The following is a 14,668-nucleotide window of genomic DNA, read 5'->3' on the forward strand; positions in this document are numbered from 1 at the left end:
AATTTTAAACATTTATTATCTTTTATCTATAAGAGTTATTAATTAAATAAAGATATTTTAGAGAAAATTGAATTAATACATATTATAAAGGAGACAAACAAAAAAATGGAAAAGACCTTATATATAAGAACAAAGGTAATATATCTTATAGATATATCTAATCATTTTTTAATCAACAGTAAAGATTACAACAACAGTAAGAATTAAATCTATGTGAAGGAGGTGTATTGGATTAAGATTTTATATGACTATTTTAACATAAAAAGTGAAATATAATGGCTTTTAAGATTTTTTAAAAGGCTTTTATAATCAAAATTTTGTAATGTGGATTTTAATGAATTTATATCATAAGAATTTATAAGATTTCAAAAAGTTTTGTGAGACTTCAAAAGACAATATGGATTTAAAAAAAACAATATAATTAATAAAAAGAAATAAATAAAAAGGTTTGAATAAATAAAATTAAAATCAATACAATATTTTATTGAATAATTGATTCAAGCTCCATGTCCTCTAAGTAGCATTTTTCTACATATATAACTCTTTATGCATTAATATTATCTCATGCGTGCTATTAAATTTGAACAATATAATTAAATTTATGATATTCATTAACTGTTAAAAATTGTCAAAATTGTTCCAATACGATGAACTAGTTCGTTTGTCCATTAGGTCAAACTAGGTTGAGCTCTTTATTTTTAGGCTAAAAAAAACCAATTTGTCTTAGTATAATTAGGTCAAGTTGGACCAATAAAAATTAGACTAAAACGATACCAAGTTTAACTGGTCTAATAATTTTTTTCCTTCAAAATTACATGTAAAATTATTAAAAATAAATAATTATTTTCAAGTTAAATATATACGCACATATTAATTAATTATATTCAAGTTGATATTGAATATAACTAAAATTGTGAAACCTTCAGTCTCGTAATCACACATATTCAAGATTCAATTTTTTTTAATCTTTTTTCGAAACTATGTTTCACATACTTGTTTTTATAAATAACCTAAAAAAAATGATCTTTAGTTGTATTTGGATAAAAAAAAATTGAGATCTTTGAAATTTTAATTGTTTTGATTGGATAATTAATTTGAATTTCTTAAATTTTAAATACTTAATTTTCACTATATACAAAAATTATTTTGTATTATATGTTTAAAATGTGATAGTTTAATAACAAATTTGATTGAAAACAAACATTAGTTAAATTTTAATAATTTAAAAATTTAAACATTAGATAATATTTAATAACTTAAAAATAAATTTAAATATTTAATAATTAAAAAACAATATTGATAAACTATGCATTAATATGGATAGATAAAAGAAGATATGAGGAGAGATAAGAAGAAAAAAGTAGAATATATAAATGAGAGAGATGAATAAAAAGATAAAGAGAATGAGATAAAGAAGAGAAAAAGAAAAATAGAGAAAAGATAGAGAGAGGGGGGGAAAGGAAGAAAGGGAGAGAAACAGGAATGGTGGGAGAAAAAAATAAGCAAAAATAAAAATTTAAAAAAATTGATAAAATTGTTGGATTTTATATGTAAATTTCATTAAAATATCTCATATAATCCATCATTTAAAATAATCTACTAAAATATTTATATTTTTTCTAATACTAATATACCTTTTAAGTAAAAAAAAGGTTTTAATTGAATACTATTAAAATTTTGACGTATTTAAAAAAATTATTTTAATTAAATATCATTTAATTTTGATATATTCCTAAAAAAATAATTTCTTAATTGAATGCCACATAAATTTTTTATATTAAAAAAACAATTAAATACTACAAGATTTTTTTTATAATAAAAAAGTTATTTAAAATCCTATAAAATTTCAATCCAATTCATACCCTTAATTCTCATGTGTATATCTCAACTCCTATCTAATATTTAATCATTTAGTTAATAATACCATGAGAAGTATTTTGACTTAAATCATATTAAATCTTAATTAATTTAGTCAATACCAAAATATCACAGTTATATAAATCTTGTAAACACAGAAGTATTAAATTAATAAATTAAAAATAATAAATATTTTTGGGTAAGTTATTCAAAAAAACGAAATTAATATTTAACATAATTAATATATTTTAAATTTAAATTCACATTGACTTGAATAATACAACAAACTTAAGTCAATACTAATTGATGACAAGAAAGGGCTGAAAAAGAATTACATGAAAAAAAGAAGAAGAGAAAATCTACTATATTAGAAAAATCTACCTAACGTAATTTTTGAATCACAAACCAAGTGTTGCCCTCATGTTTAATGCTTTTATTTAAAATTTATTTATTATACTAATAAGCCAATAGCACATGACAACTGAAAAACACAAATTTCTTCATTTTTTATTTATAAATATTTCTCCTTTACCTTTTTTTATATGTTAACAATTTCAATTCAAGTAGTTCAGTAAACATATAAAATCAAAATATCGATTTAAAAGTCTAAATAAAAATTGATAAAGTTTATAGGATTATTAAACCCTAAAAAATAATAATGATTGATAGAAGTGAGATGTACATTAAATTATACCATATAAGCACGAATCTCTTCTTAAATGGAATCACGAGAAGAAATGAGTTTTGCAAGATTGTAGGTATACGTGTATAGTTTTGTTCAACCAAATGGCAACGTGTCATAAGAAAAGTATCTGTCGTACTCAAAGAGGAAATGGAGAAGACAGATTAATTGCTACTGCCAAATTCGCCAAATTATGATTGGTAGAAATTAGACAAAAAAGAAGAAGAAAAAAAACGAAAATTAGTTGTGGCGAGAAGAATATGGCAAGAACATACTTCTAAAACAGCAAATTAAAATAGAAAGGCTAAATTTGTCCGTTGGATTATGCATTATGCCATGCCAATAGCGGAGACAAGACAAATAACATACAATATTATAAAAAAATTAATAAAAGAATTTATTATTAGATGAAATTGAAATAATTTATGAGATAATCAATTATTAGTATCGTGTTATTTATTTATTTAATAAAATAATAATAAAATAAAATAATTAAAAAGATATGAATGAATAATTAAGTGATGATGATGGTGGAGATTCAATTATTTAGGGTTGGTGGAGGTGTATGATTAGATTGAGAGTTTTGTTTATTATATTAAGACTTAAGAGTTGATGCAAAGTAGAAGATTATTACTACTCAAGAGTGATCTGAGATTTGGGATACTATAATTGGTTCTCACTCAGTCTAACCGACTGAAACTCAATCACTCACTCTAGTTGCTTCCACGTCCAAATGAAAGGCGCCGTTCTGGTGGCTATCGCGGCTTCCGTCGGGAATTTCCTTCAGGGATGGGACAATGCTACAATCGCGGGTATGAGTCGTGTTCTCTTTGAATTGAAACAAACGTTGAAATTTACCTTTGAATATTGTTGGTGAGTGGTGAGTGGTGTGGTTGTGCAGGGGCGATTGTATACATAAAGAAAGACCTAGCGTTGGAAACGACTATGGAGGGGCTGGTGGTGGCCATGTCGCTGATTGGGGCGACGGCCATCACCACCTGCTCGGGTCCCATATCGGATTGGCTAGGGCGGAGGCCCATGTTGATAATCTCGTCGCTGCTCTACTTCTTGGGGGGTTTGGTGATGCTGTGGTCCCCTAACGTCTATGTGCTGTGCATAGCGAGGTTGCTTGATGGATTTGGAATTGGGCTTGCGGTTACGCTTGTTCCGGTGTATATATCCGAAACGGCGCCGTCTGAGATAAGGGGGTCGTTGAACACGCTTCCTCAGTTCAGTGGGTCTGGGGGGATGTTCTTCTCCTACTGTATGGTTTTCGGCATGTCCTTGGGCTCCTCGCCTAGCTGGAGGCTCATGCTTGGCCTTCTCTCCATTCCTTCGCTCCTCTATTTTGCGTTGACCGTCTTTTTCTTGCCCGAGTCTCCTCGCTGGCTCGTCAGCAAAGGGAAGATGCTCCAGGCCAAAAAGGTCCTCCAAAGATTGCGGGGAAGGGAGGATGTGTCAGGTCACCTCATTTTATTATTTTCAATTAATTCTATGTATCTGCTTTCTCTAATGTGCATATTTCGCTCAAATGCTCAATGATTTTTCTCCATATTAATCTGCCATAACATCGGGATCAAGGGATTCAAATACGGTGCTAAATCACAATTCTGGTCACAACCAAAGGATTTTGGGCTCTCCATAACTGATTATATTTTTCTGCAATTTTATGCAATATTTAGGATTGGGATGAAACCATAATAACTGCTACATTGTTTTGTATTTTTTGTCCTATCTGTTTGCTGCTCAAAATCCCAGCTTTTCCTGGATTTTCGCTCATACGTATTTACAGACATGGGATGGGGTTTCTCTCTCCTCTTTGATCAAATATGTTGCTAATAAATGTGGCATGCCATTGTGAAAACTCCAGAAACCTTAATTTTTTTATGGATACAAATGTGGTTGGTGACTTTTTTTTTTTCTTTTTTTTTTGAAACCGCCGGATTTTTTATTATTATTAACAATGTTGTGAGAAATCGAAGGTATCTCACGTTGTTGGTTATACTGCCAAGGGATGATTATAAAAAGTTCATGTTTTTCATTGCATAAACTAGTGTGGAATTCTCAACACGTATTGAAAGTTGTCATTGCTATGATGAATCATTTGATGAATTTATTAATTTATACAGGCGAGATGGCATTGCTGGTGGAAGGTCTCGGGATTGGGGGTGATACATCTATAGAAGAGTACATAATAGGCCCTGCTGACGAGGTGGGTGAAGGTCGGGAACAAGCAACAGATAAAGATAAAATTCGATTGTATGGATCCCAAGCAGGCCTCTCTTGGTTAGCAAAACCTGTCACTGGACAGAGTTCTATAGGCCTTGCTTCACGCCATGGAAGCATCATCAACCAAAGCATGCCCCTCATGGATCCTCTGGTGACACTGTTTGGTAGCGTTCATGAGAAGCTCCCTGAGGCAGGAACTGGAAGCATGCGAAGCACTCTGTTTCCAAATTTTGGAAGCATGTTCAGCACAGCTGACCCTCATGTTAAAAATGAACAGTGGGATGAAGAGAGCTTACAAAGAGAAGGTGAGGACTACATGTCAGATGCTGCTGCTGGGGACTCTGATGATAATTTGCAGAGCCCTTTAATCTCACGTCAAACAACTAGCCTTGAAAAAGACATGCCTCCTCCTCCTTCCCATGGCAGTATCCTGGGCAGCATGAGGCGTCACAGTAGTCTCATGCAAGGGTCAGCTGAGCAAGTTGGCAGTACAGGCATTGGTGGCGGCTGGCAGCTGGCATGGAAATGGTCTGATAAAGGTGAGGATGGTAAAAAGCAAGCAGGGTTTCAAAGGATTTATTTACATGAGGAGGGAGTTGCTGGATCTCGTCGTGGATCCATTGTATCAATTCCCGGTGAAGGTGAATTTGTCCAGGCTGCTGCCTTGGTAAGCCAACCTGCTCTTTACTCTAAGGAGCTTATTGATGGACAACCAGTTGGGCCTGCAATGGTTCACCCATCTGAGACAGCTTCAAAGGGGCCAATTTGGAAAGCTCTTCTTGAGCCAGGGGTTAAGCATGCATTGTTTGTTGGAGTTGGAATACAAATACTTCAGCAGGTAACGTGTGGTTTCTATTCATTATTATCCTCTCCATTGGCCTTGTTTACCATAATGATAGAAGGGGGGTAGTTAGTATTCTTCCCATTCATCATCTTTCCATGCTCATTTACAATTTCTATTGTTTTATTCCTCTTTTGTTAACCCAATCAATCCCAACCCTTACATATAAGCCTTGCTTTGAAGTCTGAATATGTTGTTACTAGTGTTTATTATTCTGGAACTTAAATGTAAAATTAATTACTTGTAGTATTGTTAGCCATTCCCTAGCAATTTACAAAGAGCATTTAAAGAGAGCTTCGATAATGGTGCTCATGTTAAAAATATCAGATGTCCTCAAATCAGCATGCTTTACCGGACTGGAGTATGAGTGATTTAGGGTGTGTTTGGGTTGCCTTTTTGTTGAACATAATCCACTTTTTTTTAATCCATCAATGTTGTTGCTTCTCCATTTTGCGCTTTGGAATGAACAAACGGATGTTTGGTGCGCTTGTAACAGCAATCCAAATACACACTTAGATTTCTTCTTTGTTGTTTTCTTTATGTATTCAAAGCTTACTATTCCTTGCTGAATTTCTAGTTTGCTTCTCCAGTTTACTGCATCAATTTGTTGTTCATGTCTCCTTGTCGATGACTGACACCTAATTCTGCATGTTTGTACAGTTTTCAGGGATAAATGGGGTTCTATATTACACTCCTCAAATCCTTGAAGAGGCCGGTGTTGAAGTTCTTCTTTCAGATATAGGCATTGGCTCAGAGTCAGCATCATTCCTTATCAGTGCTTTCACAACCTTCTTGATGCTTCCTTGTATAGGCCTAGCTATGAAGCTCATGGATGTTTCAGGCAGAAGGTACGTTCTCTGTTTTTTTTTTCCTGCTCTCTAGTTTTCTCGATATATCCCTGTTTAGACTTTTGCTTGCATGTATTCGAGGATCTTTTCTATTGCATGAATTTTGTAAAGTGATTTTTATTTTTAATACCGAAATCGATTGATACCTCATTTATTTAATGACATAAAAACAGAAAATTGCCTTTGATCCCCTTGAGATATATATCCTAACGCGTTTCACTGTAAAACACAAGTAAAGTTGACGCATAACTACCAAGGAAAGAGAAATCATGTAGAATTTAGTGTCTCCTGATTATGCACACCCTGGAGCTCATAGAAATTTAAACTTAAAAATTCTCATTCAGTTACTAGAGAGATTAGCACTAGCGCTTTCCAGACACATGCATTCGAAAGGGAAAAAAAATGAACAGGCCTGGTTTCTACCCAAGCTAATTTGCAGATTTTTTTTCTTTCAAAACATGACATTTTTAGTATTTTTCTTCTGTTCATCTTGATTTGTTGTCATTAACATACTCGGTTAATTGCAGGCAGTTGCTACTTGCTACAATTCCCGTGCTGATTGTGTCTCTCATTATTTTGGTCATTGGAAGCTTAGTAGATTTTGGCAACGTAATCCATGCAGCAATCTCAACAGTATGCGTTGTGGTTTATTTCTGCTGCTTTGTCATGGGTTACGGACCAATTCCAAACATCCTTTGTTCAGAGATTTTCCCCACTAGGGTGCGTGGCATCTGCATTGCGATCTGTGCATTAGTGTTCTGGATTGGAGACATCATTATCACATACTCGCTGCCTGTGATGCTCAGCTCATTAGGACTTGCTGGTGTCTTCGGCATTTATGCCATTGTTTGTTTCATCTCCTGGATATTTGTGTTTTTGAAGGTTCCAGAAACAAAGGGCATGCCCCTTGAAGTCATCTCTGAGTTCTTCTCTGTTGGTGCAAGACAGGCTGCTTCTGCCAAGAATGAGTGACAGAACTCGTTATACACTCTGTAACTTAAGTTGCCAAAGCCTCCATCTCTCGTATTTGTAGATTTTGCTTGTCATAAGCGTATTTGGAGAAGGATATGTTCAAACATATGGATGTATTATTATTCTTTCATAAATATAAAATTTTGCATTTTGAGTGAAGATAACCTTTTGGATTATCCACTTTGCGTGTGTGTGTGCAACGAAGACTCATAAAAATTACCTAAACTCTCACCAGTACACTGATGCCTCGTCATAAAACGTGATTAAGAGTAAAAGAGAGGTGCACTCTGCACCGTGAGTCGTGGTGCAGATCCAAGAAATACAGTAGTTAATGCGCATTTTTTGTTCAAGTACCATTACTCTGCCCTTGACCATGGATTCATTAAACAACTATAGTTGACAAAGTGACCAAACTCTGTTGGCATAATGGGCCCAAATTTATTCATTGATGTGGTAAGGAGATTTTGTGTCGAGTCACCTTTGATATTAATGCGCATTCTTATACTGGTGGCCACTGTACACTGCCCAATTACATTTGTTGCATGCTTTAGTTTTTAAACTTTTGCAATTTAGAGGGGACTACTTCCTTAAACGACAACCTCAATTCTCTGTTTTGCTTTTGTTATTTTGGCCATTCTTACTTTTTCTTTTAAGAGAAGTTGTATTCACACACTCTCTTTATTAGAAAGTTGTATAACAAAGAAAAAAGTATATGATAAATGGTTGATCTTATGAAGGATAGACAGCTGATAATATAAGGATTTAACTTAATGTATTAAAATAAAAACACGTGAAATTATATGAATCTATTTAGGTGAACTTTTTTTGTAATTATTTATAGAAGAAAAAAATAAAGAAGTTTCGTCAAAAGTTAAAATTAATTTAATTTGTAAAAATTTCTCCTTTTAGACTCTTCAAAAAGTCGATTTTTAATTTATGTATCAACAAATTTTAGCACTTATGATAAGTTATTGCCTTTTATAAAATATACTTTAAAAAAATATATTTATGATAAATTTTAATTGTTTGAGAGAGCATAATTCTTTAAACTTACAAAACGTAAAAAATAAACGCATAATATAATTCTTTTTTTAAACACATAGTACACATATTTGTGTACTTGTGTTTTTTAAATTATATTTGATTTTGAGAACCGATTTTAGTATTTTACAACAAATCGTGTGTGTTTCCACTGATGCCGGTAACGTGTCGAGAAAAGAGCAAGTGCAACTTTATTCCTAACTTTTGGGAAATTCTGATGCTCAATTTAATATTCTTAACGTTACCAAGTTCAACAGTACGAACTTTTTTTGTGCTCACCAAAGAAACCAGTACGAACTTTTCGAAAGGCAAAGTTATGTGCCTACAAGAACTTTTACGTTATGATTGAATGAAATATAGTGAAATAAACCATACTAATTTCATTATTTAAATTTTTTAAAATATGAGAAAATGTAATACAACAAAGTGAAATATATCTGACATATTTTTTTATATATATAATAAGAGAAGACAATTTTATTCATATCAGATAAAATTATTATAGGAGATAAAACTCGGTTTCTAGATATTTAATGTGAATGTATATCTAAGACTTCAACTTCAACTGCAGATCATTTGTTAAGTTGAAAAAACTTCACATCATTTGATCTATGTTAATTTGACAGATGTTAGAAAGAAATTTTATAAATTGTTGGAATTTATAAACAAATCCTATAAAGATTAGTTTGGCGCATGAAATTACAAATGTAGATTAGAATTATAATTACAATAATAATTGTCAAATTTGAAACTAGTTTATATCGTAAATTTTATATTTGGATTGTACAAAGAATTGAAAAGTATAATTATAATTTAGTTTGAATTCCAATTTTGTTAGATTCCTTTGATTAAGGTAATAATGAGTGAAATCATTTTAAATTTGAATTTAAATTTTAAAAAAATCAGGGACATAGAGTTGTATAATAACAATGAAGTAATGAGAGTAATAGTTATTATTATTATTATAATAATAATAATAATAATAATAATAATAATAATAATAATATTAATGATATCAAATGTTAGAAGATGCATGGATAGGGATAATGTCAATGATAATAATAATAATAACACTAATAAAGTATGGTGGTAATATTAATAATGATCACAATGATAATATTAAAAACACAGAAAATAACAATAATAAAGATAATAATAATGGTGAGAATTGTCAATAAGAGAAAGCATTGCATCTTAATAATGAAATTAGGGATTATGATTCAAAAGTTAAGGTAAAAATAAATGTTAGTTTTAATTAGGTAAAAAAGTATTTAACTCCTTTAAATTTCATTCCTTTAATAAATAGATATTATAAACTTTAAATTTATTATAATTGATCCTTAAACTTTATCTTGTTAGTAAATATACATCATAAACTTTAATTTTATTATAATTTATCTTTAAATTTTACCATTTTTACAAATAAACACCTTGATTGTAATTTTATCTTAATTAAGATTTTTGCATGTCTCTTATATTACATTGAGATTAAATTACTAAGATAAAAAATATCAATCATTTATTTATTTTAAATCACACTTATATATTAATTTTTTGGTACATATATATTAATTTTATTTTCATATATATTAAAATACCATATAATTTAGAAGAAGAAAAAATCAAATAAAGACTTTCTTATTGTTTTTATCATTCTTTTTTAAATTTTTTCTAAACTTGTATTTTTATTATATTTTAAAAAAATAATTGTAACATAAAAAGAAAAAGATTAGTGAATGATATCTAAGATAAATAATTTATCTCTAAATTGGTAATATAAAAACTTTGTAAAAATAATAAATTATTAAATATCAAAATCAATTAGAATAAGATCAAAATTGAAGGTGTTTATTTATAAAAGAAATAAAATTTATGAATTAATTAAAACAAAATTAAAATTCATGTTAACTATTACAAATCAAATAAAATTTAAAGATTAATTAGGATAAAATAAAAGTCAATGATGCCTATTTATAAAAAATTGTAAAATTTAAAATGATTGATTACTCTTTTCCTTTTTAACTATTATGTTAAAATTTTATGGAATTCTACCTTGAAACCGTGTTTCAATTAAAAAAAATGACTTCCTAAAATCGTAATTGAAATGTAAAAGTCTAATTTTAAGTAACAGACTCTCTTTTTAACTTACTTCAACAAGTCTCAATGAAATTTGTCAAAATTAGTGTTTTTTCAAGTTTATTTCAATAAACTTTAGTGTCAAACTTATTACGTTCTCACGAGATAGAAACTTAAGACATGGACGAAACTATTCTTCGTTCTAATTTTTTTTTCTTGTTCCATAGTAAAAATATTCGAAGGAAATAGCCTCTCCAAAGAAAAATTCCCAGAAGACCCTATTGTATTATGAATAATTTGGGTTCGGGGGCAGGAGGAAGTTTAAAATTGCCCACCAAAAGACGACGTGTTAGGTGAAGTCTGAGTAACAGCACAACTTGACAATATGCAGCAATAAAAGTATATTTACAGTTCTCATCTATACAATTCGACAGTTCTAAGGCTCCAAGACGAATAGTACAAAAATTTTGAGCAAATATAAATCTATATTTTTAGCGTTACTGATGATTTATACTCTACCTCATAGAAATTTTAACTTGGATCAATACAGATAAATGCTGTGTATGCATGGAACCTAAAGAGTTGGATCTTCGGATGATGCATTTTCAACGTGATTCGGGCCACAATCTATTTTAGGTGAGTCAAAATCAGTCGCCTGATTGTTTACAGAGCTCTTCTCTGCTTGATCATTTAAACTGGCGTGGGAATTGAATGGTCTCTCAAAATCTTTAGCATTCATAGAATCTGTTACCAGTTTAGTGGGTTTCTGCTCCTGTAGCATAAATAATACAAAAGGATTAAGGTGGTGCACCAAATTAGGCAAGAGCACTTTAGCAGTGTTATGTGTGTGCAATTGTTTAGCATTGGTAGGACCACAGACCTGATTGTTTACCTCTGCTTGATCATTTAACCTGGCGTGGGAGTTGAATGGTCTCTCAAATTCTTTAGCATTAGAAGGATCTATCACTAGCTTATTGAGTTTCTCCCCCTGTAGCATAAATATTATATAATAGGTTTCAGTGGTGCACCAAACTAGGCAAAAGCACTTCAACAGTGTGCGTGCGATGTATCTAGTAAGAGGATTACATTTATATGATAACGAGAGAACAAATTTTGACTATACAAACATATATGAATGGCCAAGTTTATAATTACTTAAAGTTGCATAACCACTAAAAAAAGTCACATGATTTTGTCTTTTAATATTAATCACTCGTGTTAAGATCTAGTGATCCATATTTGTCTCTCACTCCTGCATAAAAAATGACTCAATTATTAGTCTCCTATATATATATATATATATATATATATATATATATATATATATATATATATATATACACACTCAGCCAATTTGAGTGACATAACCAAAATAACAGGAATTGAAAAGTTAATTCCTGCTGGGAAAGAAACAAAACCTGGTTTGACTATTAGCAGCACTCCAGGAAAACTATTCTTGAACCCAGATGTCATTCCATTACACTAAATATACTTTTCACCAAAAAATATTACCAAAATCAGAGAGTATCTTTTTTCTTTTTTTTTGGTTCAGTTTTATATATTGGATGTGTGACATAGTAATAAAATGCTAAAGCTAACCTTTCCCCCAAAGGTTAGGAATTAGGATAAAGACATGACAGCATTTAAACAATAAATCTCCAGAAGCATATCAATAGCATGGGAGTGTTGAATTTCCTTATTTAGCGAAGTCTTACATTTTGTAGGGCCTCAAGCTTTCTCTGCAGGGCCTCATGTTCAGCTTGAATCCGAAAAGGAACTCCATGCTTTTGATACACATTGTTTTGTGCCAATTCCTCATCCAGGTCAGTAGCAGTGGTAGCAAAGGGATGATTAGCAGGAATCCACCTGACAGTATCAGGATCAACATCTGGAGGAACCTCATCCCCTTCTTTAAGAAAGACAGTGGGTCGCTTCCACTGGTACGCGCGCGATCTCCTTCTCTGGTGAGTGGCCTGTTGCTCTTGAGTAAGAGTAACAGGGGCTAAACGGTAAACCTTTCCACACATCTCAACAGTGGAGTCACTTTTGCCAACCTTGACAAAGGGATTATTGAAGGGGTCTTCATACTTGAGAGGCCTTGATCTGAAAAGATGCATACAGAAATGCAGATAGACAAATGGGGGGATCATCATTGTTACTTGTTAGGCAGGAAACTCAACCTCACTAAGCAAACCCTATCAACTATCAACTAACTAGTAATGCATGTAATTACACTAATTGTTGTGACTGACTTACTTTATATGCATATTAGGTAGATTAGATAAATACACAATAATGAAAGAGTGAAAGCAAAAAAGAGTAAAAAAAAGTGGGTATGGATAAAAATCATACATGCCTCTTCTATCAGATCTGAGTTGGCCACGTCTCACAAGATCAGCCACCGAACCAGGGCGCTCTTTTTTTCTGGACACGACTCTCACCGCCGCAATCAAAACGACAACCGCAACACACACCCAAATAGGGAAATTGCTTCCACCGTTTCGATTCAGCTACAATTAATGATAATATTAATATTAATATTTAATAATAATGAATAAATAAATAAATAAATAGTGTGAAACGGAAAAGGTAGGAACCAGGAAGGGTGGCATGGAGATGGAAGTAACGAGTCGATGGTGAAATTTGGCAATGGAATTGAAGGAATGGTGTTTGAGTTGGGAACGCAAGTTGGAGATTCCATTTCTGATAGCAATGCGATTTGTAGAGGTGATGGGGCATGGCTGCATTTTATCAAAGCTTGAATCGTGAATGTTGGAATCTATGCGAAGAGGAAGTGAACGAAAGTGAAGTGTCCAAACAGAAGCCATGTGGTGGTGGGAATGGCAATGGCAACTCAAAAACAGCTTTTGGTTTCCATTCCTCTCTCTGTTCTTCAACCTCCAATGTTAGGGTTACAGATATTTAAAAAATAAATAAAAAAAGAGTAGCTTCAAATTCAATTTAGCTTTACCACATATCAAAGGCTCGCGGGTTCGATTCTAGTTCGGGTCACTACTACTACTAGAGTTCATGCAATCACGACCCACTTTGTTTAAATTTTTAAAAATGATTATAAAAAAAAATATTTCTTAAAAAATTACTTTTTAAAAAAATAGATAGAATTTTTTTTTTATGAAAAAGGTAGAAATTTGATTACTTTTAAAATAAACAATTTTGAAAAATGCTACACAAACTAAAACAAACTATTTAATTTATTAAGAAAAATGATAGATCCTCCGAAAAAGACTCCAAAAATCATTTCGAAAAAATAAATATTAATTTAAATTATAAAATATTAAATTAAATAATTATTTTATAATAAGTTTATTATAAAATTATAATATTTTAACCTTTTGGAACGTGATTCGAACATTTTTTCGAAGGATGAAGCACTGCTCATTTATTAATTAGTTACTTATTGTAGTTGTAATGACTCATTAAGTCATCACACTTAACAGTATAGGTATGACGAAAAATACTAGTATTTATAATTACTTAGAATTAATATACAAACTATTCCCGTAAGAATAAAATTCATAAATGTTCCTAGACTATAATTACATTTTTTTGTCTGAATAAATAAAAAATACCAAAAATAAATTATTTTAAAAAATTATTTAGCAGAATGAGTGATTTTTGTTCGTGTGACAAGGATAATAATACAATGTCCTTGACTACCAACGTCTTGCATGAGAGGTGCAAATGAATAAAAAACATTTATCCTTGGACATTTAAGCGCTTTCTATTCATTTGTTGTCTGATTTTGCACATAAAACGCCACCCCTCGGTATTTTATGTTCAACCCTTGTGTTTTATGTTCAATCAACTTTGGTTAATTATATTTAATGAAATAAGATTTTTTTTTTGTTATTGTAACGACCCGCCTAACCGTCACACTGCAGAACAATACTACACAAGAGTAGAATATACATACATAAATATATATATATATATATATATATATATCCAGCCTAAGGCTTAACAAGTCAAAGTATATCTAATACTAACAAAATGTTACCCTAAGGTAGTCTACACAAAAGATCAGCTCCAGTCACCACCTGTGACACTACTGTTACTCTCCAGCCTATTCCTGCTTTGCTCCCATACATAATATGATCATTG

At 31.3% G+C, this 14,668-nt stretch overlaps 2 protein-coding genes across 3 annotated transcripts; one reads left to right on the top strand and one right to left on the bottom strand.

Annotated features, from left to right (window-relative positions):
- Positions 1-3,107: 3,107 nt before the first annotated feature.
- Positions 3,108-7,593, top strand: LOC109802095 (monosaccharide-sensing protein 2). Its single transcript, XM_020363309.3, has 5 exons — positions 3,108-3,351; positions 3,441-4,001; positions 4,669-5,606; positions 6,270-6,457; positions 6,985-7,593. The coding sequence occupies exons 1-5, from the start codon at positions 3,273-3,275 to the stop codon at positions 7,427-7,429; spliced, it is 2,211 nt and encodes a 736-aa protein (XP_020218898.1). The 5' UTR covers positions 3,108-3,272; the 3' UTR covers positions 7,430-7,593.
- A 3,339-nt stretch (positions 7,594-10,932) lies between these two features.
- MCD1 (multiple chloroplast division site 1) lies at positions 10,933-13,480 on the bottom strand. 2 transcript variants are annotated; one of them, XM_020363621.3, is made up of 5 exons: positions 13,144-13,480; positions 12,899-13,056; positions 12,262-12,649; positions 11,439-11,534; positions 10,933-11,318 (listed from the first exon to the last, which is right to left on the bottom strand). In XM_020363621.3, the coding sequence occupies exons 1-5, from the start codon at positions 13,372-13,374 to the stop codon at positions 11,121-11,123; spliced, it is 1,071 nt and encodes a 356-aa protein (XP_020219210.1). In that variant the 5' UTR covers positions 13,375-13,480; the 3' UTR covers positions 10,933-11,120. The 2 variants fall into 2 exon arrangements, with proteins under 2 accessions (XP_020219210.1, XP_020219209.1); XM_020363620.3 differs by having other exon boundaries at positions 11,427-11,534; positions 13,144-13,479.
- Positions 13,481-14,668: the final 1,188 nt, after the last annotated feature.

The sequence above is a fragment of the Cajanus cajan genome, chromosome 4 (assembly GCF_000230855.2).
Source record: "Cajanus cajan strain Asha chromosome 4, NIPB_CcT2T_4, whole genome shotgun sequence".
NCBI classification, from domain to species: Eukaryota; Viridiplantae; Streptophyta; class Magnoliopsida; order Fabales; family Fabaceae; genus Cajanus; species Cajanus cajan.